This window comes from Bombus fervidus, chromosome 6 (genome assembly GCF_041682495.2).
Source record: "Bombus fervidus isolate BK054 chromosome 6, iyBomFerv1, whole genome shotgun sequence".
Classification (NCBI taxonomy): Eukaryota; Metazoa; Arthropoda; class Insecta; order Hymenoptera; family Apidae; genus Bombus; species Bombus fervidus.
In genome coordinates, this window is record NC_091522.1 from 14,866,114 (window position 1) to 14,893,675 (window position 27,562).

Below are 27,562 nucleotides of genomic sequence, written 5' to 3' on the forward strand. Positions count from 1 at the left end.
ACGATAGGAAAACAAGCACCGATTCTCAAAACGTAGATTTAGAGGCACAAATTCGGACTCGATGCACCGCAATTTTTTTATCATCCGGTTGTACGTACAGATGTGATAACTCCCCTGGATGAGGTGAGTCAGGCTCTTATCAACCGGAAAATGTTTCTCAAATAAAGCGTTTCAATCGATTTGTTAGTTTTCATCATGCGGCGCGATCTTATGTCTGCAATCTGCAACACTACCGAGTCTGCAACTGAACTCTACTCTATTATGTAAATCTACATCTATTTAAACAATATTTTTTTGTATTACACGAGATATTGTATGTATACTCTAAATGAATTACGAAAAGTTATGGAAAGTACTTTAGTTTATATTCTTTACCTTTAGTGTATACAGTTAATGTTTCCACCGAAGGGTGGCGTTAAATGCAAGAGTCTAGCAAATCGATTGCAGCGCTATGACAGTTTCCAGTTTTTCAGATCTGCGTATACGACCGTGGTTCAGGGGCTGGAGCTACGTAACCATTTTCGTAATAATAAGGTATAAAACACGACATTTTGCGGATGAAATACATAATTCTATATTTTCTCAACGTATAATGTACACCAACCATATTATAATACAACTGACTGAAACCTATTATATTTCTTAATGTTTTCCAATTTTAATGCGTTTCGACTGCTGATATTTCCCGACATTTTTGAAATTATTAATTTAATAATAAGATTTTAGTAATGCAATAATAATTTCTAAATGAAACCCATATATGTTCAATATGCAAATAGATTAGCTATAATTTAAAGAAAAATGGTGAAGATTTTTTAAATTTTCAAGCATAATATGTTAGCCAAAGAGTTGTAGGATAGAAATGTATTATTTATTACGTAAAGTTCCTTTACATATTTGAAACGAAAAAAGTTAAATCAGGACTGAAAGCTAAATCAGGATTTATTTTCATTCGAATAATAGAGTAACATAATGCAATAAATAAAGTTAATAGCAGCGTAGATTTAATCGGTAAAAGAATGGCTGTGAAAGTAGGTATTATGTAGTAGATAAGTAGACACCAGTCACGGAATTACATTGGCACGTAATCTAATACATGTTTAATTTTTTGATCGCCGACAAACTAGAACGACCCCTTGCACCGCGGTTTATCCAGCGAATTTCAGTTAGTGTAGACGAGACGGGTAGTTCGTAATGTTACTATAAGTTTGAAAGTACGAAGTTTATGGATTTGAAATGTGGATATAGAAATTCAATATACACGTCATGATTTAATTTTATTTAATAAAACTGATTAATAGATAGAAAATATAAAGGTAATAATTTTTAATTCAAAATAGAATATTTTAGGTCAGAAAATTTCTTATGCATATATCTTATACATATGTATATGTGAGTATTTATACATAATATGTATTATTTTCTTATTTATATGCTATTCGTATGTTAATTTTCACTAACTATTGTTATTTATATTTGTCTAATATTTATTTACTGTGACTATGTGAATGATTTACTCTATATTTATACGTTATATTATATTACTAATCGTTAATGCTATCATTATAATGAATACTATATCAGTAACATTGCGATTATAACTTATTATTTGCATAAATGTTATAAGGTGTTAAATGTTTTAAAACTGAAACTGTCTTTATCGGTATTTTCTATTGTTTTTAATCTTATCCACATAGAGGAGAATAAAATAAGATTCGAATGTGGAGTAGGAATAGTTCATAATGTTAGTGAATTAGAATTAAAATAAAATATCGCAAAAGTTGGTTATTGCTTACAAAATCGAAAGATAATAGAGTTATGTATAGTAAGAATATCTCGTTAATAATCTTATTTCGATGTACGAAAGGAAAGGTAAGAAAAGGAAGAAAAGATATGTGCATATTACGAAACAAAAACATCCGTTATCCGAATTAAAACAATGTGCATAAGCACGCAGATAATATTTCAAAACAACAAGATATATACATACACACATACGATGTTCTTTCTGTGTGGTTGTTTAACATTTCGTACCTGCTCGTACGACTCCCCACCACGTTGGAAATTGCGTGTGACATTGTGGTGCGGGGCACAGGGAGGATCATTTGGCTGTCGAATTTCGTGGCGATAAGGCGTATCGCGTTGCGTCAGGTCTGTAACGTATTCTAACCTATTGGCGTCCTTTTGGCGGGGTCGCGTTTTCATTACTGTCCACATCGTGTTATTAACATTGTTTAATTAATATACGTTTATTTAACGGTTCATTGAATACTAAAATAACGAAATTAACTAGTTCTTTGAAATCTTTTGTTTTAATTTTTCTTCAATTGTCTATTTGATTGCTTGCGTTACCGGTAGCTTCCATCGCAAGCTTTGTAATAGAATTTGAGTTTGATTGTTGTTTTATTGTAATATATTTACTTTCATTTTATACATTTGTCTTAACTTTTGGTTTCTTTTTGTGCAGGTTATTGGTTAATTGCAGAGATGACATAAAAGTAGGAATAGGAGTACGTATTAATATATGGACGCCACGATGATTTTCTTTTTATTGAAATATTGGTAACATTTGATATACAATTCATATTTATTTTAAAATATATTTGATATACAAGTCATATTTATTTCACAATATGTATATTTGGTATATAATTCATAATGCATAATTTCGTAATTATTTCGAATAACACACTGAGAATAAAAACGATTAAATAGATCACTGTTCTATTTCGAAAATATAATCTTTTTTTCAAATTCTTGATAGTTTAACAATAGCTTCACTGTTTCAATAGATATAACATTCGATTCAAATTTTTTGGTATATTACGTGAATTTGCTACAGTTAATGTCATATGCTTGCAACTTTACAACTTATATTTTTTCCATAGAGGTGGCGCGCGATTAGACGCCTAGTCGCTTCAAAATAAGATTTCGCGCGCGATTTTGCTCAGTACTAGTCTCCAGTTATTTACATTGAGCTCTGAAGTTTAATTCTTGTAAATGAGTGTATTATATTTATAATATTCAGAAGCATGTTTTCAATATTGAGAAATATCTTTTAATCTATATCTTTTATACATATTCTAGTTTCTTAATAATCATTTCATAAGTGTAGAAAAATGGCAGTATTTTCTAAACAAACGATCGATAAGAAAAAGAAGCAAAATATGTAAAAACAGTATTCTGTTTCATTTCTAGACCCCCTTTCCCAAACTAAACAGCTTTATTTTCAGAGAATATTTGTGACCGCGTGCAATGCGGTTGGTAGAGTCAGTGTTTGCTTTGCGGTATTTAGTTTATTTAAATATTTTTAAATCATTTATAAATTCGATCAAATAATTCGACGCGAATGCGGTCAATTTTTATGAAATGAATTTGCAAGCGATGTTAAAGTTCTTGTTCGTCGATTATAATTTAACCGGTCGCGTTGACGTAGTTTTTTATTTTTACTTTTTTTCTTTTAATATCTTTTCCAATGTACGTTTTCGGTATTAGAGTCAGTGTATCTTTCAAGAGGATAAAGCCTTTTCAGGAGCTAAAAAATGTAAGTAGTTTTATATACCGTACCTCAATTTATGTAATTTTTTGTATTTTGTTTAAATTATTGTTAATTAAAAAACAAAAGTAATTGATTATTTGAAAAGACGTAAATGTTTTTTTTTATTGCAATGAGTTCTTAAAGCGTTAATATTCAACTATAAAATTGTTTGACATGCATCAGAAATTATTGAATTCTCAATTCTTAGATTTCAAACACATATTAGAGTCTCATTTGTTATATTTACTAGAGTTTATTACAATTAGTCTTTATTGCTGCTACAGTTTCAAGTTTAATAACGTGTTATCTTTTATTATATTAAATACTTCAAATAATCAACAAAGTGTAGTTTTAAGAACAAATTATAACATTTTATGCTTTGTTATAGATATATCAGAACCACAACTTCTTCCTACCATCTGGGAAAGATCTAACAATGGCTTGAAAGCCAAGAATGTAAGTATCTTTGTATTCCATACCTCAATTAATTCCATTCTGTATATGTTACTTTAAATACTACTAATTAAGGAGTAAAATTTGATTAAAACTTTGGTAGGTTGTAATTTATTCTTCTACTGAAATAAAATAGAGTGTTAAGGTTTTAATATCATATTACAAGATACAAATATCTGAAATGTTTAAAAAATCATTAAGTTCACAATTTCTAGATTTTAAATTTATATATTAGAGTTTTAGTATCTCAGTTCTTATACTTATCAAAGTTTATTGGAATTTTAATCTTTATTATTACTAAATTACTATTTTTATTTAATTACTAAATTATCAATTTTCCAAATAATCGGCAATCAATCATAATATTTTATGTTTTGTTGCAGAATTTGTACAGTCCTGATTTTCTCCTACTCTATAGGGGAAACTTCACAGTGCTTCAAAAGCAAAGAATGTAAGTATTTTTTCACATTATACTTGATTTAATTTTATTTTCTATAGTTTGTAGTAAATGTAAAATAACCAATAGTTTTAATAGTAACTATAAAATAAAAAATATATCCCTAATATGAGTAAAAAATCGAGAGTTTCTTTTTCATTCCTTCAAGTTTAATAAATAGCAACTTTTTATTATCATAAATTTTTTAAGCAATTAACATTGTATCTCTAAAAGCAAATTATAATATTCTATATTTTGTAACAGATTCTTCACAATCTCCACTTACACCATGGGCTTTTTCAATAGTTTTCGACGACGTTGGTTTCCCTGATGACTTTTCTTGGACTGGTGTAGCATCGATGGCAACGTTCTCCGCATCTAATGGTGAGTCGCATGCATTTCTGTTCCTCTGGTCACTCAATCATATCGTAAGACGAAAGTCATATCGGGTGACTAGTTGTATTACGTAGAACTTTTTGTGAGCATAGTGACCGCGGATATTTATTATATTCGTGAATAGTAACATTTTCTTTTCAAGTTTTGATATATTAGCTCAGGATAGGATCTTGCACATCGCGATTCCAATAAATAATTTTCTAATAATTAGTTTATATTTGAGAATATATTCGTGCGTGAATGAATGAAATATACTTAATCTATATTAAGCAATGAATTTAAAAAAAAAAAGAAAAAAAATTAGATATTGACATGATTTCGTTCAAGCGGAGAAGTCGGATGCCCTCCGACTTCGTTGCTATAAAAACTGCATTTGTTATATAATGACAATGACAATACAATACAATAAATAATCTTCAGTTCCATTTTCTCTTTTATGACAACACTAAGTCAGATTTAATTATTTGACTTCACCTATTATAAACTTCAGCAAGATCTAAAATATAAGTTCAATTATTTCCGTACAAAAATTTATGAAATTTTATGTGCAAGAAGAAACTTCGCGCCAGACAGATTTTTTAATCAAAGCAACAAGTTTGAACACTGTTTATGCATTTTCGAAAATATGCTTTGATGAAGAGATCGTCTGAGGTTATTTCTATCCTATTATTAAATTTAGATTCTATCCATTTTTTAGTCTTCTTTCTCAATTAATGCATTTCTTGTACATTATTAAATTTTGTTGTAGTATTAAAATATCAAAGATTTATTAAAATAAAGTAGAGCCATTGTAATGTGAAGCACAGTAACAAAATACAAAATCAAGAAATATTAGTCCGTTAAATACAAAATAGAGAAACTAATCTTTTTAGTTCAGGATTTTCAGGTTTAACCTTTTCCGTGTCTATTGTCAAGATCTCATTCACGTGCCCAGGTGCTACTTGGGTGGGAGAAAGACATTGGGCACGATGATAATTTATAATGTTGCAAAAATTTCTCAGCGACTGACGACGCGTTAGTGTATCGTGCACGGCGTATTTTCCACATGTATGTGTGTATGTGTGGTTAGGTTGTGGAATTGCGTCGGTTTTATTATCGTCCCATCTGCTATAACGTGAAATATTTAAGATATTCGTATATTAATTCGATCAATGTAGCAATGCAATCACAATTTGTGATAAGAATATCGTAATACACAATCAGATGTGATTGTACATTAACGTTGCCATCAATTATGCATTATTATGCATGGTTCCGAGTTTAGTTACATGAATTTTAATAGAACACCGAATGAAAGAATAAAATAATACGTGAAATATAGACATATAGATTTAATTACGTTTCACGCGATGATCGCTAGCCTTCGTCAGTCGATTTCAGGAAAATGGTACGTAAATTAGAGTGTGCAAGTTGTATGTCGAACCCCGGGTGTCGGAGGCGTCCCGGGACGTCCTCTCTAGTGTAGGCTCTTGCGCCCGGCTGTATGTGTGAGAATCGTGGAGCGAATGTGTTGGTGTGCTTGTTTTGCCATTTTTTAAATTTTAAATATAGGATCCCGGGTAGGATAGGTAGCATATCTTCTGGTATGAATGTTAAGTATAAGTAGGTAGGGCCGGGCAGGTTGGCACAGTCTCTGGTCGGGTAGGCGCGTTTTCGAGTGACCAACCTGTTTCTGGAAATCTAATTCGAAGAATCGACGGTGGAACTGGCGCGAGTGCAGAATGGCCTCGTCTCTGGTTTTGCCTATCTATTCTTCGAATTCCGCGGTCGCGGTCGCGTCTTAGTTCGCGGTAGGGTCGAAACGAACGTATTGCTCGAGCACCTAGAGTCAGCTTCCGTGATTTACTTCTTTATTTTACCTTCGTAAGGTATTTTTTGTTTCGCGATTAGAAAGACTCGAGCTTAGATTTAAGTTTCAGCGGGCATCGCGCCCGAAGAAAAGAAGAGGCTAAGAGCCGAAGAGGCCCGGCAAACTGCCACTCAAGAGGGCAACTACTAATGGCTGCCCATCCTCTGGGTCATCCAGAGCATGGGAAGTCATTCTTGTTACTAATTTGTCACTATGCTCGCTTTTAGTATTTGTAGTTGTATTTTTTTTCGGCTGATTTACGCGTCGACTCATCATCGTATCGAGCAAATCGCGGTATTTTTTATTAGCGTTGCGAGAAATAAATTTCGGTTTGAATTAGAGTTGCGAAAAGATGATAATCGCGTATTTGCTTTAGCGTCACGAACTATGATATCGTGAATGTATTTTGCAATTTTAATTTTCCTAGAACTTTTTAGAGAATTATTAGAATAATTAGAATCTATTTTATTTTCTGTTATTTAAAATTAGATTTTACAAACGTTAACTTTTAATTAATTTTGCAATTTTCGAATATTTGAAGTAGCTTTTTGTTCATACAATAGATAGTAATTTATTTTCATCGGATTCATCTTAAGGATTAGTGTTGCGATACTGTCCCATCGCGATTTCTAATTACTTTTCCTATTAGTGTTGCGATGATACTATCGCGTTTTCTTTTTTTTTTTCAAGTAGTGTTGCGTTTACAAAATGCTCAATATCCTTCCACTGGATGTGTGGAAGACTGTTTCCGCTCCTGGATACAGCTGAGAAGGCTGTACAGAAGTGATCGTACATCAGCAACGTACAATACGTTGCACCGAGACCTCTCGCAATTAGTGTTGCGTATTCGTTAGATACGAGTGCATAGATTAATTTTTATCAATGTTGCGTACCAACTTTCGGGAATTGCTAGTCCTTTTTTTCTCTTTTTTGTTTATTTGTAAATGATGATGATTATTTGATAATGATAAGCACTCTTCGCGATTGATTTTCAGAATTTTCTGTCCCATAAATATTAAATTAGCGTTGCAAGACAGAAAGAATATCCCACTCACGATTTCTTGCTCGGATTTATATAGAGTGGAAGACGATTGAATTTTAGTGGCCCTTCTGGCTACTGCATTGTTTCGTTTTCAGCATCCCTCATTCCTGCGTTTGTTACTGAAAATACTGCTAGAAAAACATATTCCTTTGTTAACTGTAACATTCCTATGATTACTAAAACATGTGTATGAAGTTGTAAGCATATAGCGAAGTATTGTAGCGAAGTTTTTTTTATTAACATTCTTTATCTTTGCTAGAACTCAAAAATAATTGAGTGAAATTGGTAAACAGAGTACTTTATCTTTTTAAGTGCTAATCCTGCAAATGAGTTTGTTTCAGACTTACAGGAAGTGCCAGTTACGCATTTCGATACTTAAAATAGCGTCTAAAATATGTATGCTAAAGGATCAAAAGAACGAGAGAAACACGAATTAAAGAAGATGGACAAAAGAAAGGTGCCAGATATTAAATATTACTTAATAATGTTTGAATCTTATCGATTGAGAAGTAATTACACTCGTAGAATTTCACTAGTCTTTCATACATTTGTTTCACATTGTTTCTTGTGACATCGATTCAAGAGGATTTATACAATATCCCTCGACTTTTTCTTTACTACATTTGCATTCTTACATAGGTAGGACCCAAAAGGAAATTCTTAGACGTTAGATAGAATCTACAAAACAAAACCATTAGATCTCCTATATGTAGGGCTTATAGAAATATCGTTTAATTTATACGTAACAGATCTTATATCTGATTTAAAATACACAGATTTTAATTGTTTTGGAAATCTTTGCAGGATAGATATTATTAGATAGATGGGTATCGTGTTAGATATTCAAAGTTTTCAAAGGTAGTTTGAAATCTTCAGAGGCAAAGACATATCTATCTAGGTGGAACTTACACAATTTTTACATTCTTATAGATAGGTAGGTTCAATTAGACCTACAGTTCGGTACATGGTATACGTTTATGTTAAATTTTTACAGCTAGGTAGATTGTTCTTGAATTGAGTTAGATTTGTAATTAGGTAGCCTTGATTATTATAATATAGCACAGTGTAATTTACTATGTTTTATGTAATAGCTAATTTTGTGTGGGACACATTTTATCCTTTATCCTTCCTTTTCTTTTGTTTAACTCTAAGTTAATTTCCACTGCTATGGAAAGTTGTCTGATAAAAATTCATAAAATTAAGAAACAATTATGCGTCGAAACGATACAGCGACATCTTTTCAAAAACGAACGAACTTTTTGTTCCTCGCAATAAATTACTTCCGCGAAGGAAGGATTACGTATTTCTTCTTTCTCTCCCTCTCATCCTTCGTGTATTGCATCCAACTTTCGACAAGGTTTGTTTCAAATGATTCTTTCGTATTTAAAAAGTACAATCAATGATCAATATTGTGAACAGAATCGATCAACGTAACTGTCGTCTAATTGACAGTCGATATTACAGTTTAAGGTTTCCGTACAATGGTAATTCTATTCCCCTAGTTAATAATCGATGGTACTCTAAAAGTTACGAATCATAAAACGAGATCTTTTAAATGTTTTAACAACGGTGAATAAAGTGTAACTATTGCAAAGTATTTTAACAATGTTTATTTGAAAATTTAACCATAATCAAACATTATTGAATCAAATTTATTACATAATAGCGAACTTACAATTATCTTCCTTTCTTAAAGATATCGTAACTATTCCACTTTTGATCTTGCAAAGAATTTAATTCGATCTTTCATATAATTGAACGAAGAACGTTTTCTCTTGTCTCCCAAATTGCTAAGCACGAAACAAGCGTAGCATATTATGAAAAATAAGGGCAACATGAGAATCGCTATCGTTCCATAGTAATCTATCAACGATATATCATGGCCGTAGTAACGCAAATGTTTCGATTTGGAAAATTTGATCACGTGCTCCACATTCCATATAGCTCGGTCCATTGGCTTTGTCAATTCATCTTTTACAATCTCCGACATCTCTTTGATATTGTTGTAGTATCTGCAAGCGTAATGTTATTTTTATACATTTTTAACGACAATCGAAGATTCTGTTTTAGAATTTAAAAAGTATTTCGCCTGTGAATTTGAAAAAATCGTTCTATCAGTCACTCACGTTTTATTCTCTATAACTTCAGTCAGAGTCCGGACGACGGACTCTTCGGTGATGGTATCAATGTTCAACGTAAGCCCGATACCAGCATCCACAATTTTACGCGCGTTGAAAAGTTGATCCCCGAAAAAGGGAATGGCAACTACCGGCACGGAATAGTACACTGCCTCCTGCAACGACTGCAATCCACCTTGCATCACGTAGACCATCAATTTCGGATGTGCTGTATATAGAAGAAATGTTAGTATCGCGGATTAGGCTGAAGTAAAGTGGCTCCTTCGCAGATTATCCTCTCTCAAGCTTTAAGACTACGCTCGAAGATGGATGAAAAATAAATCGATATGTAAAAAACAAAGGAGTGCTTCAAACCTTCATCGGGATAATCGTATATTTTATCGTTTCATTTTGCACATACTCGGTAAATATTTAGCAAGTTATTAAAGCTGTATGAGCTTGCTCTCTCGTATTTTACGTTATAGAGAATGGCGCTTTAATAATTATGTAGTAAAACAGCGTGAAGCAAAGAAACGGGAGAGCCAGGTATTGAACATTTCGATGGTGAAAGAAAATTTAAAAATTGCAAAATTTTTAATGTATCTGAATGTGAAAAAGTTCATACTTGGACAATTTAGAATATTTCGACGAAAATTAGAAACTTTAAGGATTCGAATATTTGGACATTCATATTGGAATATTTGAAATTTGAAAACATTTCGTAATTTCTGTTAATAACTGCAAGCTTTAAGAAACAAAGAAGAGACCACACGAGCGATACGAAACGACAAAGTCAAAAGTATATCGGTCTCTCGTTGTTCTTTTATTTTCGTAATTAACGGCGAAACGATTATTTTTCCACGGTGGTGAGAGCGTCAAATTTGTGAAACATAGCGAACGATCAGGAAGGTTGAAACGTATTACGTCCACAGGAAAGTTTCATTGAAATCATCCGAAGTGTTGAATTTCGGAACTACGCGAACCGTAATAGGCAATTGAATTGAAATTCTCATTATTTGCATGACGCCCACCAGTTACATTTCGCATTTCCACCTTTAATACGCGTTCTACAGTGGGGAGAGATTTAGGGAAGGGGTGGTGAACGTAACCTGTCTGTCAATGTATACGAAAGTTCGCGCTTGCTTGCATTTGCATCGAGTCCGGACGTTACCGCGAACGATGCGGAGTTGTTTGTCAAAATTTCCCGAGAGAATTTTGCTGCCGTGTCATGAGTTATCTTTTCGTTTCGCAATGAATCCTGTAAATCGTCCTTTCCCTGGATTCAATGGAGTATCGTCGTTTATCTTTTCTCGATCGTGCCACTGCGTTTCCAAAATACATCGGCAATTAACTTTCGTAATAACAAAACCGTTCGATACTTGGGATGTGCTTCTCTCTCGCTATCTTTCTCTTTTTCGAATTATTTAGCTCCTCTTTACGTATTTCTATCCGATTTGTACGCTGGTGTTTTAACTTTTGTTTGAAAAATCTCGAACGTTTCGAAACGAGTTGAATTTTGGTACGAAATAGAGAAAAGGTATAAAAGGAAATTGTATCGCGCGCGAGTCGCATTTGACGCGTGATCATTTAAAAATGAGCGTGGACGAGGTCGTTATACAGCACTTGGTTACCCGAGAAAATTAACATCCCTTCCAAATGAAAGGACCTGCAAAGTCGTCAGCAACTTCATTAAGTATCTGCGCGAGCCTTTGCTCGCCGTTGAATCCTGTTTAACGAACAGACCGTCGTGACGAGTTTTGACGAGTTGTGTATGTAAATCAAACGGAAATACGATAATTAACGAACAAACGCGTACTTACGAGCACCGTAGACAATTACGCAAAAAGTTTCTTATTTCGAAGGAGAGATGAAATAAAAAGAAAAAAAGAAGAAACTGTGGGAAGAGAAGAGAATAAAAAAGAAAAGAATCTCTAACGATCTCTAAAATATGTCGTGTCTTGCGTCCGAGGGAATCAATGAATGCATTGTATAATACTTAACGAGCACAATTTACTCTATTCATCGGTTTATCAAGGAATAATTTAACCGAGGCATAAATTATCCGTTCGTTACGACGCGATTAATCACTTGGTTCCTTTCCCATCGCGTTAACGTTCTTAAGGCATTTTCATCGTTCGGATAACGATTCTTGTGTGCGCACGCAAGCGATGTCTAGAAGCTAAGCTATAAAACGGACATATCCCGAAGCGGTCAATCTAAGTCTCGCTCAAAGGAGCCGCGAGGAAGCGAAGGGTCAGCTTAGCCTTCGGTAGCCTTACCGAGAATCGCTTGCTGGGGTGCCCACTTCACAAATTTGATGTTGGCTGGATGAATGGCCATGTCTCCGGAGTGTTTCCATAGAACTCTTTGCCTGAGCGAGCTGAGCGCGTTACACAATGCGGTCAAAGGGCCGACTGGCAACTGATGAGTTTGCAGATTCGAGCCTAGGGAGAAATAGATCGCCCCGTGCTCCGCCTTGTCTAGGAATTCTTCAATGTCCTATCGTTAACAATACATCGAACGTTAACCTCGATTCGGCTGAAAGAATTTTAGTTAGAAATGTCAAGATATAGAAGCGACGTATGCGATGCGAAACTGATTGACTTCATCGTTTACACATTTCTGGATTTCATCAAATAAGTACACGATTAATGCGTTCAGTTGTGAAGAAACGAACGACTTACTGCCACAACTTTACTTATTTCAAGAAGATGATATAAATAATTTTACGTTTCAAGGTAACTGTAAAAAATAGCGTTCGAGACATCGTGTTTATGAAATCAACAGAAAGGCATATGTTATAACTGTAGATGTTTTTAGAGATCTAGAAATCTCTAGTCTATTTTTAGAGTCGTACGATATCAACGATCGAAACTGTTCCTCCGTGTGTGTTTCAAAAGTATATGTCCTAATTTTTAACGAGTACGAGTTAATTTCTACGTACTGACACGATGATAGAAACAATTTTGCAACAATCGGAAGAGATAGCTGCAATAGAGAAATCGTATCTCTTGAAAAACAAAGGGAGGTTTCATATTGAAAAAATTTCGGAACAAGAGAATGATACACGCACCTCACGTGGAGTAGAAGGTATTGTTATATTAATTGCAGCGGACAGTAGGACTCTCTAGCGAAGCGAACATGCACGTGGATAGCGATCACGTTATGCATCTCAATGTTTCGCATTAATTCCACGTGATACGGATGCAACTGCGTTTCGGGGATGGTGTATCTCGAAAAACGTGCTCTAACGTCCGAATGAACGTCGGTTTGTTGGATAATTCTCATCGACGTGTCGCGGTACACACGAGGGTTTAGGTGTGTGCCGGTGGTTGTTTGGAGAAGGCAGAAAGAATCGGCGAGAAACGACACTGGTATCTGGATTTTTCTTGTCGGGGGAAACGAACCAGGAGGCTGGAAAATATCTTTCGAGAAATATTTTCTTTCGCAGCTCGGTGTGAAAGGTAAAGGGTAGAGCTGGAGACGGTAAATAGCAATGACCTTTACTTTCGCGTCGCAATGCCGAGCCGTGGGTAAACTTTCTCCTATACCGGTTACCTGAGAGACTGCTACGTATTTTCCCCCGGAGAAATCATTCTCCCTGCTCGCGGTATAGAATTCTACCCTTTGCTGCGGCAAAAGTACGCGAAATAACGCTCGCCGCGTCCCGCAAGGAATAATATCCGTAATCGTTGACTGAATTTAAGTTCCGCGATACCGCGGCTCGTCGATGTATCGTGCGTCGACATCATCGAACGATGGAAGAATCGACCATGACTCCTTGGAACTTGGACGTTAGATCAGCTTATATAGGGTTGGCTTGACGGAGACAGTGACGTGAAAGCTCGACTTTGAATTTGTCGGGAAATCGTCGACGAATTATCGTACGATCGACGAATTATCGTACGATCGACGAATCAACAACGATTGCTTTGTTGTTAGATCAGCTTATAGATGAGTTTCGTAGAGAAAACGATTAGGAATTTGTTAAGTAATATCTAGGATTTACCTACCAGCGAGCAATTGTAGGGTTTTACGATTTAATGGGGTAGCTTAGGAATTCCGTCGATACCTTGGGCAAGGTTTCCCTTTTCTCCGTGATCTGGAGACTGTGAACCTCGATTACATTTGGCAGCAGCGGTTTCGGATATCCGAATACGTGATTGTTTCCCAATATCACTAGACTGAAGTTTCTGTCGATGTCCTCGATCGAAACGTCAGACATCCACTTGTTAACGATCTCCTGAGCCCTCGGTAAATGCCAGTATTTATAGTACATTCTGGTCCACGTTGTATAGACGATGTTCCAGATACGCTCGTTCAGGCTCATTTTATTCGTGAATGGATATGCCATGTCGGGGTTCAACAGCGGGTCGTCGGGATTTCCTAAAAGTAAAAACCAACACACATATATATATATAAGTGACGATCGAGAAAAAGAAACATTCGATTCTTTTTTACCGCGGAAAGAAATCAAACGACCAAGTAGCGTGTCTCTGTCTCCTTAATTCTCATCTGATACGAAATCGGTACAGGTTAAAGCACTACTGAGCGATCTATTCTTTTCTACGAAAGCTGTCTCTCTGCCCCGATTGCTCGCACTTTCTACTTTATCGACAATTTACGTCAATTTCGGGGTTCGCTTAACGACGTCCTGACCAAGCGAGTTACGAAAACAGTAGAAAAAGACGTCGCGAGACGAGCGCGGCCAGACCATCGGACTCTACTACCGCAGTCTTTTTCCGCCTCATATTTTCGATAACGTTTATCGTATATAAATATACATATAGTACGCTTACCAACGGAGTCCATAACGTATGGTAGGTTTCCAACGCTCAGGAATCCAATTAGAACCGGTGAATTATAATGCTTGACGAGGGCGTAGTAGCATTGGTACCACAATTGTTCTATAACAACCGCGTCGAAGCTCTTATTCCTCCTGAAAAAAAAAAGAATACCACGCGGCGATTTCGAGATTAGCTTCGACCGATGAAGTTGCAACGCGATGGAATTACTGTAATTTCTTTGGTCGGTTGTCGTTTCACTCCCTCCCTCCCCCCGCCCTCGGCATAAATGGCAATAGCAAGCAACGGCCGGTGTGATGCCGGTAATTTTCTACGGCTCACGGAAGAAAATTGCGCCGGCGCACTTTTTCTTCTCCTATTCCAGCTTTAACGAGTTTACGAAATGAACTTGTTTTTATTCCACCGGTCGTGCGCTACTGCACTGTCTTAAATAGAATGAGAATATTCTGTATTACGAAATTAGGTGCTCGATGGCTGGGCTGAACAGTTGCTCCTCGCAAAGCTCGTTCGCCTCTCGCATGTTCTTCCGCAGAAGGGTGAACGCTCCCATGTGCCTGCAAGAAAAATCAATATTTTAACGGATTTAAGCACGTGAAATTCTTCATGTAACACAAAGATGCACGCGTACCTTAGCCCGGTGCAGTCTCTCTTCCGATAGGAAAACGACAGATCGACGTCTTCGTAGTTCTTGATCGCTTGCTGAAAGATCACATTGGCGCGTATCAATTCTGCCTATCGCGAATTTTTAATGTATTTGTAGCCTTTCGTATACCGGAATATTTTAGTTTAATCTCTGATTTCTATAATTCGGACAGTGTTCTTAGAATGCTCTTTTATCTGTTTTCTGTGTGCGGATTTTTATAGTCGATGGATCGCTTCTACTAATGCGTGGAATAAGCGAGGTTTATTTTATTTTAGCTTGTTATCAAATATTAAGTTATCTTCGCTACGAGATTTCAGAAATTAGTCGAAACTGTAGCGTGATCATTTTGTAAATGTTCTTCAATAATGGTCCAATGATAATCGCAAGGACCCGCTTGCGTTAATTTGTTTGTCACAATCAATTGGAGGAACGGACGACATCGCGTGTCTGTCATGAGAATTTACGAGAATTATGACAGGCATATTTGTCGTTGATTTACATCGTATCAACGAATTCTTGATTTCTCTGGAGGAAAAAAAAAGGAAAAGGTGGATAGAAAAAAAGGCGGAGAACGGCGAGCATCGGGTCACAAAGAGATGCGTTTAACAAGAAGAAACGTTAGTAAGGGTAAATTGAAGCCGAACGAAGTTTGCGTAACTTTGAACCGGAGTTTATGGAGAGGATAAAGGAGAGGGACACGAAAACGGATCGGGGCCAGAGAAAAGTGGAAGTAGAGCGAGACAAGAAGAGAAAGAGAAGTAAAAATGAACTGCCGGGCGAACGTGGGAAGAAGGCACGAGAGGTACGCGTGGCCAAAGTGGAGCACAGAGTCAAACACCTATCCGAGATATCTTTTCGAACTTTTCCCTACGGTCTACGCGATATTATTGAATTATTAAACCATCGTTATAACCTTGTTAGAAGTGTTTTCGCGCCTTTTTACTAACTTTCCCAACGCTGATAAATGACGGAAGTTCTAACGTGATTGTATTGCGTATAAATTGCCATACTTTGCCGGTAATGGTTAAAACTGTTTCTAACTCGATAAAATTTCTCCGTTCTCCGATTCGGAAGAAAGAAAGTAGGAAAGAGGGAATAGAATGGAAAAGGGGGAACGGAAATCGATTAGATGGCGAGCAAATACGTGAAAGAGTCATCGGAGAATGATCGAAATATCATTGAAAGATGATTGAGAGTCAACGAGGTGGAAACGTAGAGAAAAATGGAGAGAAAGAAAGAGGAGAAAAATCGCACTTACCTTTGACGGAATGGTTGATATCACGGTAACGTTGTGTCCACGAGCCGCCAAAGCTTTCATCAATGCTTGAAAGGGTTGCTGGTGACTGTAGCTCGCGCTGGGACAAATTCCGAGGATGTTGAATCCAATGGCGAGCGAGAATTGACGAAAGAGTAAAAATACCAGCAACGTAGACAACATCTTGTACACCGTTGTACCAACGTATTTCGAGAATACACTCGAGCCACGAGAAATAGTCTTTCAATTTTTTAAACGAGAATCGAGGTTGCTAGTGTTACGCCTTTTGTAGAAATTTCTAAAGGGATCTAGCAGACTGGAGGGCGGGAGAAGAGGCTAGAGAACGATCTTCCCCGTGAAAAATTCACAACATGTTTCACGATCAGTTTGCTTGGGGCCACGATAAATAAGTGAACCGCTTGTACATCGGTCGCGTGTTTCTCGCACGGCTTGCCGGAGAAATAATGCAAAACCGGCTTCGACTAGTGATAGATATTTTTATACATCGCATCGCGTGAAACATAAAAGCGTCATTCAGAGGCTATGGAGCATTTCATGGAATCTATTACCTTATCTCTTTAGCGCGTGGTAAGGGGCAATTCCTTCAAGGTCATCGTATAACGTATACGATACGTCTCCATATTCATTATACAGTGACTGCCATAAATATTAAATAGTAGTATTCTTTCGTAAATAATTTAACAAGATAAGCGTATATTTGTCCATGCATCAAATGTTTAAGGATTCTTCGTCTCCGCAAAGTAATAAATATGCATTTCGGCTGGAAATTTTTAGCCAACCTGCATGATAGATGGAGAATTTAAATAGTTTCGTTTCTTCGATTCTTCGCGCGAATAGAATTCCTCGAAAAATAAACGATAAAGAAAAAAGGTGATTGTCCCCGGAAAAAAAAGAAGGGAAAGAAAGAGATCGTTCTCGCCGGATGGTTTCGAAATTTACGTGTAAATTATGAGTCGGTCGAGAAAGCAATAATAAGAAAAGGGAAAAAAACATAGAAGGGAAAAGGGTCGGGTAGAGACGAATCACCGAGAGTCGCGCCATTAGCTTCGATGTACGCTTCTGCCTCGCCGTCAAGAGAATGGCTCGGTTCAGCGTACGGAATGATGCGGTCGCTGGGGCCGAAGAAAAATTGGTCAACCATTTCTAAAGAAAGTTTCAACCGAGAAAAATGTCATCTGTTTTCGCGAAAACTATGCTACTTTTTCGTGTTAGCCGATTTTGCCTGCGTAACAATATCGTGACCATATACATACGTAACGACGATCATGTGACATAGATTTCACGTTCCATAGACCAGTTACACTATGTAGCTTCGTTCTCGTAATTTTCCAAAAAAGAGAAAATAGAGATATAAAGAAAAATAGATAGATAAATAGATAGAGAGAAAAAGAGAGAGAGAGAGAGAGAAGAAACGAGAGAAAGGGAATAAAGAACGAAAGAACTGACTCATTGGTCCGTGATGCATATCGTTTAATCGTTAATTAAAAACTTACAACGTTACGTCATTACGCGTCGGGCAGATAAACGTTTCAGGACGAAAACAAAAGATTTTTGCATGGCTGGCGTAACGGCGAGCTTAAACGCGTCTCATTACTTAGAGTCGTAATAATACCTGGAATACGAGAAGAGCCTCGTTAATTCGAGATATTGTGCGCACCGTTGCACCGTAAAGGTGCATCGTTTGTGTTGCCTGAAAAAAGTCACGAGGACTCGTCCCTTTAATCGGTCCCCCCATTTACCGGCGGCCATTCCTCAGGAATAATCGTCCTTACCGTTAATTTTCACGACATTTGCAAGATCTTGCCTCGCACAGTTCTCGTTTACCGCAAAATACTTCTCCAAACGATCGTTACTTCCGGTTCGTTCTTCTGGAAGAGGTACGGGTTTAGGTGCTCCTGAATGTTGACAAGTTAGACATTCCGGAACACGTAATAAGCAACGTTACGACTTTAAAGAGCCCCGGCCAGACGCCGCGGGAAAGCGGAAAATTCGAATCGCGTGTCAGAATCAGATGCGTCTGATAAGGGTTGAAAGCGGTTGCTGACGGTTAAGGGAGCTCGTCTTCAAACTCGGCGACAGGTCAGGAACGAACAGATCGACGTCGAACAGGGACACGGAGTGTAATAAAGGGTTCCAACAAACTGTACGCGTCAAAATCCGTATTTCGACAAATTGTCGCCGCCTATCAAGATGCTTTAAGGACACGCGGTGGGGCGCTTTATTCGATCCAACTCTCACGTATTACTCTTGCGCAGTCACTCACAGGAGAATGATCACGAGAACGATATATTTTTCGAAAAGTTAGATGCGAGCGGTTAAAAGCGTAGATAACTGGCGATATTGTCGACGATAGCCGATATTAATACATTCGACGGCGTGACGATAAATGACAACGCGACATTCGAGAAGTTGGACACGAACGATCGATCAGTTTGAAACACTTGGAATGTCTGTCATACGTAGTTTAAATTACTCTGTGAATAATCCAACGTATCCTGGAATAGGATATATGAGGGGAGGGGGGCGGGAATGAAAGACGAATAGAGAGAAACGTTTAGGGAGGGAACACGATGGAACGAGGGTAAGATAACTCGTGTGCCCCCTCTTGTCAAGCCGCAACACGAGCCACGGTTTAATACAATGCCGTCGAGAACGGTGGTAGGGGGGAAATAGAGGCTTAACACGAAGGGGAAAGGGGGTCAGAAAGGAACGGGATTTGAGATGAAGAGAGAAAGAGAGAGAGAAAGAGAAAGGGAGAGAATTCAGCCCCGACAGCAAAATGCTGCGTGTGTCACTAAGTAAGCGTCTAGATTTGCTCGTCCTTCTCTACTCTAGAAAAGCCAGTAGACTGGCAGAGGATGTGTCAGCTTCAGCTGTGTATGTTTTGCGAGATCCCTCCTCAGTTTCTCTCTCGTCTCTTTTCGTTACGTTCTATGTTCTCCTGTATCCTCTATCACCCTCACCTTCCATCCACAAGGTGTCTGCCGTGTCTTTGTCCCTTGTACTCAGTTTCTACCGTGCGATTGTACGGCACCCACTTGCGGATCTCTCCATAATCCTACTTGCTTTCTCTCTCTTGTCTTCTCTTCCTGGTCGTCTCTTCCAGACGGTATCCAGCAGAGCCAGAAGAGAAGGATAGAGGGAGAGAGTGTTTTTGCGAGAACGCTTATGTAACCGAAATTTAGGATATCCGCGGTTAACATCAGCGACCTCAACGAACCTCGAAGAAACGTTACCGGTGCGTTGGCTTGTCAGAAATTTTGTTACGCCTTTCTTGCGACGTTCTCTCGTACTTGTTACTCTCGTAAACCGATTGCGAAACATTAGTGTCGCGCGGATATCGTATTTTGTCGTAGTCCAAGGAATCATCGATTTTGTTTGCTACTTCGCGTATCAAAGGCTTATATAAATCTGACGAGTGCTCAAGGCGATATGAAATAAGCTGCGTCAAAGTTTCTCGAGGTTTTCTAAATCTTTGGAGCGATCCACGTCGAAGAAGGATCCTCGACATCGGCTAGAGCCTCGTCGATATACGTCCATTAACTTCGGGAGGGCCTCGTCGAGCCGTGTAAACCGTCGTTTCGCTCATTAACAAGTGTGCTCGGTGGCGCGAATCATTCCATTCACCCTCCAGCACACAGGCTGTGCTACCGTGTACATGCACGAAACTGTGGTTGCTGATGCAGGCATCGTTCGGTATACGTCTATGCAACAGGAACTTAAGTACCCGTGATTAGAGTTCCCGTGGGAACGTGGTAGGGGCTTCAGGCGTCCACAGGTATACGATTATATATGCCTAAGTACATATTTCCCACGCGTATGGTTTCTTTACGAACTGCTAGATGAGTTTACGGGGCGACTAATGAAATTATTTCTGGTCACCGAGCGCCATAATCGTGTCAGGAGAACTTTCCACGTTTCTGTGCCGCGACAAGGGCCATCCGGCTTGGATCGTTTTCGCATGGCTCTTTGCGCTTCTCCCGCAGCACCCAAAGATAAATATTTGCGAGCCCTTCATTACGCTTTATGGAATATTTTTTCCCCACCTCCTTTCCTTTCTCCTTTTTTTTCTTCTCCCTCTCTCTCTCTCTCTCTCTCTCTCTCTCTCTCTTCTTTTCGTTTACATCATCGTACGGAACCGTATAATCATCGCAATTTTCTCTCGGCCGCTTAGCAAATTTTACCAGGCCCATTGCGAGGAAGCCACCCGCCCGTATTATCCATCACGCTCTGCCGTCTTTTAAACTTTCTGCCCTCTTTTTCTTCGCTCGCGGCCCCCCTCTCCTTCCTCGCGGATGATATTTATTTTTCGCCAAGTTTTGAGTATTCTTGAGAACGTGAGATTTCTTTGAGACATCTACCGTGATACCGCAGAGGTTAATTTTCTCGATGATGTTACGAATTTGCACTTTTAAGTTGTTTTTAAAACTACCACAAAGGAAGGCACAGGGAAAAAAGAGACAGCGAAGATTCCTCGGGAGATGCAACAACTTTCCGTGCTTGAGGATGGTTTATTAAGTACCGGAATCGCATAGACGTCGTGCTCGAACTTCGTTATCCGTGCCGTTTCCTTCCCCTCGTTCGCGTACCGATAGATTCGATTTCGTTCCCTTAAAGTGGCTACTTTAGCCTTTGCTTGTGCAGCCGTCTAATCAGAAAACGAAACAAATCTCAAAGGGATGCGCTTCGAGCGCAGCATAGAAAGTGCAAGCCGAACTTTCCGAGCGGTATCGAACTTCCATCGAGGAAACGTTCCGCGCACTTGATCCATTTACAGGATGAGCTCTCTTTGGCGTAGGTAGAAATAAGAAATGGATGGAACGCGCGGCTCCTTTCCCTCCATCTCCTTTTTCGTTTCACTCGCTGATCTTGTTCCTTCGTGTAGGCTACGTCTAAACTCGTGCAATGTGCTCGGAACGATTCTACGTCACGGAAATAAAGACTGTTCGAGCAAACGATAACGGCCATGGAGAAACAACAGAGGAAACCGCACTCTGTAATTCAAGGTGCACGCTCACTCGGATACCTCGATCGTTATTTTCATCGTTGCCAGTCGCTATAATGTTATTATTCTTAAGCGTCGTTAGAAAACATCGGGAACCATCGGAAAGGAATAATATTATTCCGATGCTTCCGTCTCCCTATCCTTCGTTTCTTTCGTTCTTCTCCCTCTTTTCTGCCGTCGAGTGGTTTATTAAATCAAATTTAAAGGATTTGCCCGTTTGCATTATCCCCTTTTCTTGTCCCTTGCCTGAAAATTTTGATTTATATCGACACCTGAGGTTATCGACACCCGAGATGTTTGTTCAAAATCTTTGAGAGGACATATTTTCAAGAATTTCCCGATGCTTCGGTTTTTACCTACAGAGTCATCGGAATTTTATCGTTGACAAAATGGTTTGGTTTAATCGGGGTCTGCGTGATAAAATATTAAAGGGCGAAAAGAACGTCGGCACCACAAATCGATCAATTAATTTCACTTAAGAATGTCTCGTGTGTACCGCTGCTGTCTACTCTCGCCTCGTTATTCGCGAAATATCCCGCAAGACATATTACTCCCTTTTTTAATCTTTCTCTAGGCTCGATGCGTCCCGCTGTTTATCGCGTCGTATCTCTTCGGGTGCACGCATTGTGCTTCGCATTACAATATTGCGAACTGCTGTTGCGACCAGAGGAAAAAGAGAGACTCGGGAAAGCCGGAGAGAAAAAGGGAGCGTAGAATATAGAAAAAAAAAAAAAGGAAAAACGAGGAAGAAAGAAGGAGGACGAAAGAAAGGGAGAACGAGCGACACTGATACGAGCGTGGGAAGAAAGAGAGGAACAAGGGACAAACAGAACGAACACGTAGTTGCCGGTGAACGTGTAGGATGAGTAATGAAACGGTCAGAGACAGAGGTTCTCTAATCCCTGTGGATATAAGATGAAATCGTTCAGGGAGAGGATAACGGCCGGTAAACCGAGAAAACCAAAGAAAATTCGTGATCGTTACACCAGAAGCATCGCCATCGTTTTTAGATTAGCTCGAACCAAACGTCGAAGATATTCCTTCGTCACGCGAGATACAAAGGAAAGGTTCGAACGTGAACCCAGGTTTCGATACGAGAGATCGTCTGAATTGCCTTCTCGTCAGGATCGAACTAATAATTTTCTTCGATCGTACTTGAACGTTTCGTGGATTTATGTCTCGCGATACAAGGATCGACTATGCTGAATATCGTAAAAAGAATATTTGTCCTCTCTTTCTTTCGTAATACCTTAGTTGCCGTATTGAACATGGAGCTGTACAATTCTAGATACGCTACAAATGGACGATAAGCAGCAATCCGTAGGTCTCGCTTCGAATGGGGGGGGAAGGAAGTTAGGAACGCGAAATTTTGTGGCGCGCTCGTTGAATCAACTTAATTAAACTCCTTAATCCATTTCTATAACGTCTTAATTCCGTTTCTCAACGAAACTCGCGAGTTCTTCCAGGGTCGGTGGAACTTCTTCAGACGTATATTCGCGTGTCAGTTTCCGCATTAGAATTCAACGGCGACGGATGGAAGCGCGGAGGATCGCGGAAACCACTCGCTCGGAAAATGAAATATCGTTTCGCGCGGAAACCAGATTAACCGACGATCGATCTTAAAATTACCGCGTTGCGGCGGGGATATTTAAAACGACGTATATCCGGCGTTGAATGCAGTCTTCCCAGTAAAATCATTTATTTGTCACCTATTTTCGTTTCTTCGTTATCTAATTTATCGAATCGTTGCGAATTTATGCCGAACAATAGGAATTATGTAGATTCTAATTATAAATAAATATTCGCATTATAAATATACGTCCGTTGTTTGTGTTTGTGAGGGGCACGATCTATTTAAATCTCAAATGCGATTATCCTTAAAGAATCATTTACTCATCACTTATTTTCGATCGTTCGTTGTCTAATCGTTCAATTAATCCCCGATAATGTACGAATGATAAGGATTAATCTCCAAACGCGTTGTAAACGTGCAATTGTGGTGCCTGTGCATAATAGGGACGATCTACTTGAATCCTACCGAGAACTAGCGCGTATCATCGATCGGTTAAACCAAGTTTATCGTTCGTTACACGCTACGTTTTATCGCGACAAGACTGCTCAACGAGTCGACCGCGGTTATTTAATTTTTCAATGTCATCGAACGATTTTGTTCTTGTCGAGTCGCTTGAAAGTAACACCCATGATTACGCGTCGGAGCATTATACGAAATGACGTGACAATTCGTAAACGCGTCTCTCAGCATGGTTTAGGTAATGTATATTGCGTAACTTTCAACGGCGTGACTGTGCATTCTGCGTTCCATCCTCCCATGTATTCTCTCTTCATTTCTCTTTATCTCGTTTCGTTTATTTCGTCGCGCCGTATCTGTCGATGCGTCTCAATTTGTTAAAATCGTCGCTACAATTCGATTCGATTCGATTGGACAAAAGTTAAGTAAGTAGGCCAGCCACGGAAAAAGACAACGAATTAATTATTGATGTTAATCAAGGAAGGGCGATGGAATATCACGAGGACGAACTAGCCGAATAATTTACGTGTACGGTTATAGGATCGTCGAGAAAACTGTTGAAAATGGATATAGAAACAGAAATAGATAAATATGAAGAATAAAGTTTCCTAAAGTGGTACTTTTACGTTCTATGAATATCCAGCTGTCGCGCGGAAGCGACATTTCGCCAGAAATTCACCAACCACTAGCATTTATTATTCTATTTATTGTAATGATTTAGGTGCATCGCGTCTGCATTAATATGATTGAAAGTCCTGTGTTTACGGGACGCTAGATTATGGTTGAATTGACTGCACGTTCACGCAGTCAATTCAGGTTAATGATTTCACTGTAACGCTCCGTCATGGACTCATCGTTCGCACATGCGGTGTAACGCGATCTAATTTTCGACCGTAATAGCCAGCCCGGATTCGAATTTGCATATTTCTCTACTTTCAACCGTAATTCGGGATATGTTAAAAATTAACATACGTCACATAGAGAACATACATCATCATAGAGAAAATGACGAATGGCTTATCGAACGTTTCTTTTCTTTTCATACTTGTTTCAAAGCCTGAGAACCAGGATCAAAACTAAAGAGCAGATGAAAGGATAAACTTTTTCTTGTAAATAGTTAGCAGGCTCTCTCATCCGGTCTAATGAAAATGACCGCGTATTGCCACGGTGTCTAATACGTCTACACGTATGTATTTACATTTCGACGTATAAAAATGTGACAAAGAGTAGTCAACCATGGGCGTAACGCGCTGGAAAACGCGAGAGTTGTAACACCATAAAATACCAACATTTTGTAGGTCTTGGTTCTCCAATAGTAATTATTCATCGTAGATTTATTATTTATATTCTTTTAATTCGAACATGTTTCGCGATCGTAGAATCGGTAATACCATAATACCATAATAGAAAGTGTCGTCGCAGCTTAGACAAACGTTCGTAACATTAGCTGTGCACGGAGTGCGTTTCTATTCGACGAGCGGCCTATAAATCGCGTACGCGCGTTCCTATCGATCGCCATCGTAGAAACTCGCCAATCATGCCGCTACTATATGAATTTATTCGGCTTACAAATTGTTACGACGTCGACCAGTAGCTCGGAATTCATAGAAAACTCGAAAGTTAATGCCGGTTATTTCCTCGGCTGGATATTAGATTCGCTTACTCGGCTCGGTTTGAAAACGCAGATTTACTCGGTGAATGAGATTAGTATCGAGATATTTCACATGGCACGTTCGCGTGTCCTGGGTTATTGAATCTTAAATGAGAGAAAAATAAGAGGGCGCGTCACGAAATAGTATCGCGATGTTCGCCCGATGATTGTTAGAGCCGGTATAACGACGACAACGTTTCATAATTTTGCCATTTCCTACGCCACTGTTTGCTCAGCGGACAAAAGTACATGGACTGCATCAAATGTATGAGCAAGATCGTCGTGAAAGAAACATTTCACGCTGATTACACTCTGTCTCCGAGCGCTGTCAGTCTGCCCTTCTGATCTGCAAAGAGTTGCTCTTTAGGAATATTAATCCGAGAGACGCCTTCTTCCATTGAACTTCGTAATTGATCCTGCTGTCGAAACGAGAGTGTGACCTTGGTTGTAAAGGATTTGTAAATTAAAAATTGAGCATTTTTGCTATATTTTAAGGTGATATAAGCCTGATGCAAATGGGACAGTTGATAATAGTTTACAAGTATAATTCTTCGATGTGCTATAACGCAGGACATCTAACACAGGTAGAAAATCTTTGACTGTAAATGCTGTGTATAACGCAATCGTTTCTAAAATATGGTCGTTTCTCCTAAAAAATTGTATACCTTGTCATCGTAGCGTGTTTAATCTTGAAAAATTCGTTTAGAAAAATAATTATAAAATGTACGATAGAATAATTGACAGTTGGTAAGTGAATAAAGATGAGCAGTAAGCTGAAATAGATCAGCAGGAAATTACTTATGGAAATGCACGTATTGTGATGGATGGGAGAGAGGAAGGAACACATACGTACGTTACATCCACCTGACAATATATATATATATATATATATATATATATATATATATATATATATATATATATAATTTCTTTCTTGGTTTCGTGTCGTCAAGGAAAAGAAAGAGAAAGAGAAAAAAGGAGAAAGAAATATACTGAAATAAAGAAAATACGGGGCTTCGCTCGAGCGTAGAGCTTCATTGATGTTGCATCTGTTAAGAGCTTTCACCGTTTCTTGAGAGGCAAAACTAAAGAGTTGGTCGGACGAAGAAAATAAGCTGCCGTCGTCATTTGCGGCCTACATTATCAAAAAGTCATATTCGTACCGCGTCTAGTTATCTTTCTTGGAAACGTACTCGAATCACATGGAATCTAAGATGTCTTTCTCAATTTCGATATATGCATCTTATCACATATTTCTTTAATTACGTGATGTAACGTATGATTCTTTATCGATCATCATACACTCGCTCAAATCATTCACTCTCTTTTTATGATATACGATACGTTGGAAATGTTCGTTTGTACGCGCTGTGCTCTATGGACGGTTTCAGCGATCACCGACTTCTTTTATTTTATCAGTATTCTGGATATTAATAAAAACCATCGTTTCCTGGATTCTCTGCATCGATACACCGTGGCTTTCACGTTCCACACTGCTGGTATGAATCAATTTTTTGTCCGTGCATCTTAAACAGTTCACGACGGAAGTAATTAGACGAACTCAGAGACGCAAGATGTCGTTTTCCGATAGCGTGGCAGAGGTACGGTTGAGCGAGGTTTCCGTGCAGATCGGGCCACGAATTTGGATGGTCTGAAAAGTGTATGCAGGGTACCCGGCGGGCACGACACGAACCTGCACAAGATATTGCTACTCTGTGGCGGTTAGACTTTCTGCAGCTAGAGCATTCAGAGTCAAAGGCAATTGCTTGTTTATAGGCAGTATCCAATCTACATTGGGGGGGAGGCCCAACGGGGATTGGATGGGTGAATGGGGCGGATGGGCTGATGGTGGTATAGGTTGCTACAGGTGCTTGAACAAACAAGATGTAAATTCGCTGTGCCACGGACCACGGAGGAAGCAAGTAATTAGATGCGTTGTTGCGGGGTCCACCTTTGAACTCCTGCTCGGTATTAAGGGCACTGTTTCCCCTGTTCCCGCGTTTCCGCCCTCATCATTCCCCTCTTTGGCGGACTGTGTTCCCTTCGCTCAAACGAGCGTAGCATACGCACCCAAGCCTTTATACTAGCTCCAGGTTCCGACGTCGGAGGTTACGTTTCCGCGCGCGCACGTCCACGTGCTCGATCGTGCGATAACAACACGTAAGGATACACAAATCTGAATTCCAGATGAGCCGATCTGGCGTTCTACGCGGCCACAGTGACCCGGCCACTGTGTGTAAAAGGATAACAGGCAGTTGATTAGTGTTTAATGAGAATCGCTGGATAAAAATTGTAATAGGGTTATCGGATTAGAAAGCATCG

At 38.7% G+C, this 27,562-nt stretch overlaps 2 protein-coding genes across 2 annotated transcripts in view; one reads left to right on the forward strand and one right to left on the reverse strand.

Annotated features, from left to right (window-relative positions):
- Nucleotides 1–4,374: 4,374 nt before the first annotated feature.
- LOC139988283 (lachesin) overlaps nucleotides 4,375–27,562 on the forward strand; it is a 285,333-nt gene continuing 262,145 nt past the window's right edge. Inside the window, exons 1-2 of the mRNA XM_072005502.1 lie at nucleotides 4,375–4,442; nucleotides 4,692–4,811. The gene's annotated coding sequence lies outside the window, so the exon portion shown is untranslated. The remainder of the gene's footprint in view (nucleotides 4,443–4,691; nucleotides 4,812–27,562) is intronic.
- On the reverse strand, nucleotides 9,310–17,013 carry LOC139987923 (UDP-glucosyltransferase 2). The gene is made up of 8 exons (XM_072004741.1): nucleotides 16,538–17,013; nucleotides 15,265–15,335; nucleotides 15,092–15,190; nucleotides 14,631–14,770; nucleotides 13,904–14,217; nucleotides 12,111–12,330; nucleotides 9,841–10,060; nucleotides 9,310–9,726 (listed from the first exon to the last, which is right to left on the reverse strand). Exons 1-8 carry the CDS (start codon nucleotides 16,715–16,717, stop codon nucleotides 9,420–9,422), a joined length of 1,551 nt encoding a protein of 516 aa, XP_071860842.1. The 5' UTR covers nucleotides 16,718–17,013; the 3' UTR covers nucleotides 9,310–9,419.

Bases quoted from the DNA above. Each gene is read 5' to 3' on its own strand.
- LOC139987923 (XM_072004741.1), bottom strand. From the start codon at position 16,717: ATGTTGTCTACGTTGCTGGTATTTTTACTCTTTCGTCAATTCTCGCTC. The intron at 15,336-16,537 runs GTAAGTGCGATT...GTGATCTTTCAG, and splicing joins TATCAACCATTCCGTCAAAG to CAAGCGATCAAGAACTACGA. The intron at 12,331-13,903 runs GTATCGACGGAA...TGTTAACGATAG, and splicing joins AAAGGGAAACCTTGCCCAAG to GACATTGAAGAATTCCTAGA.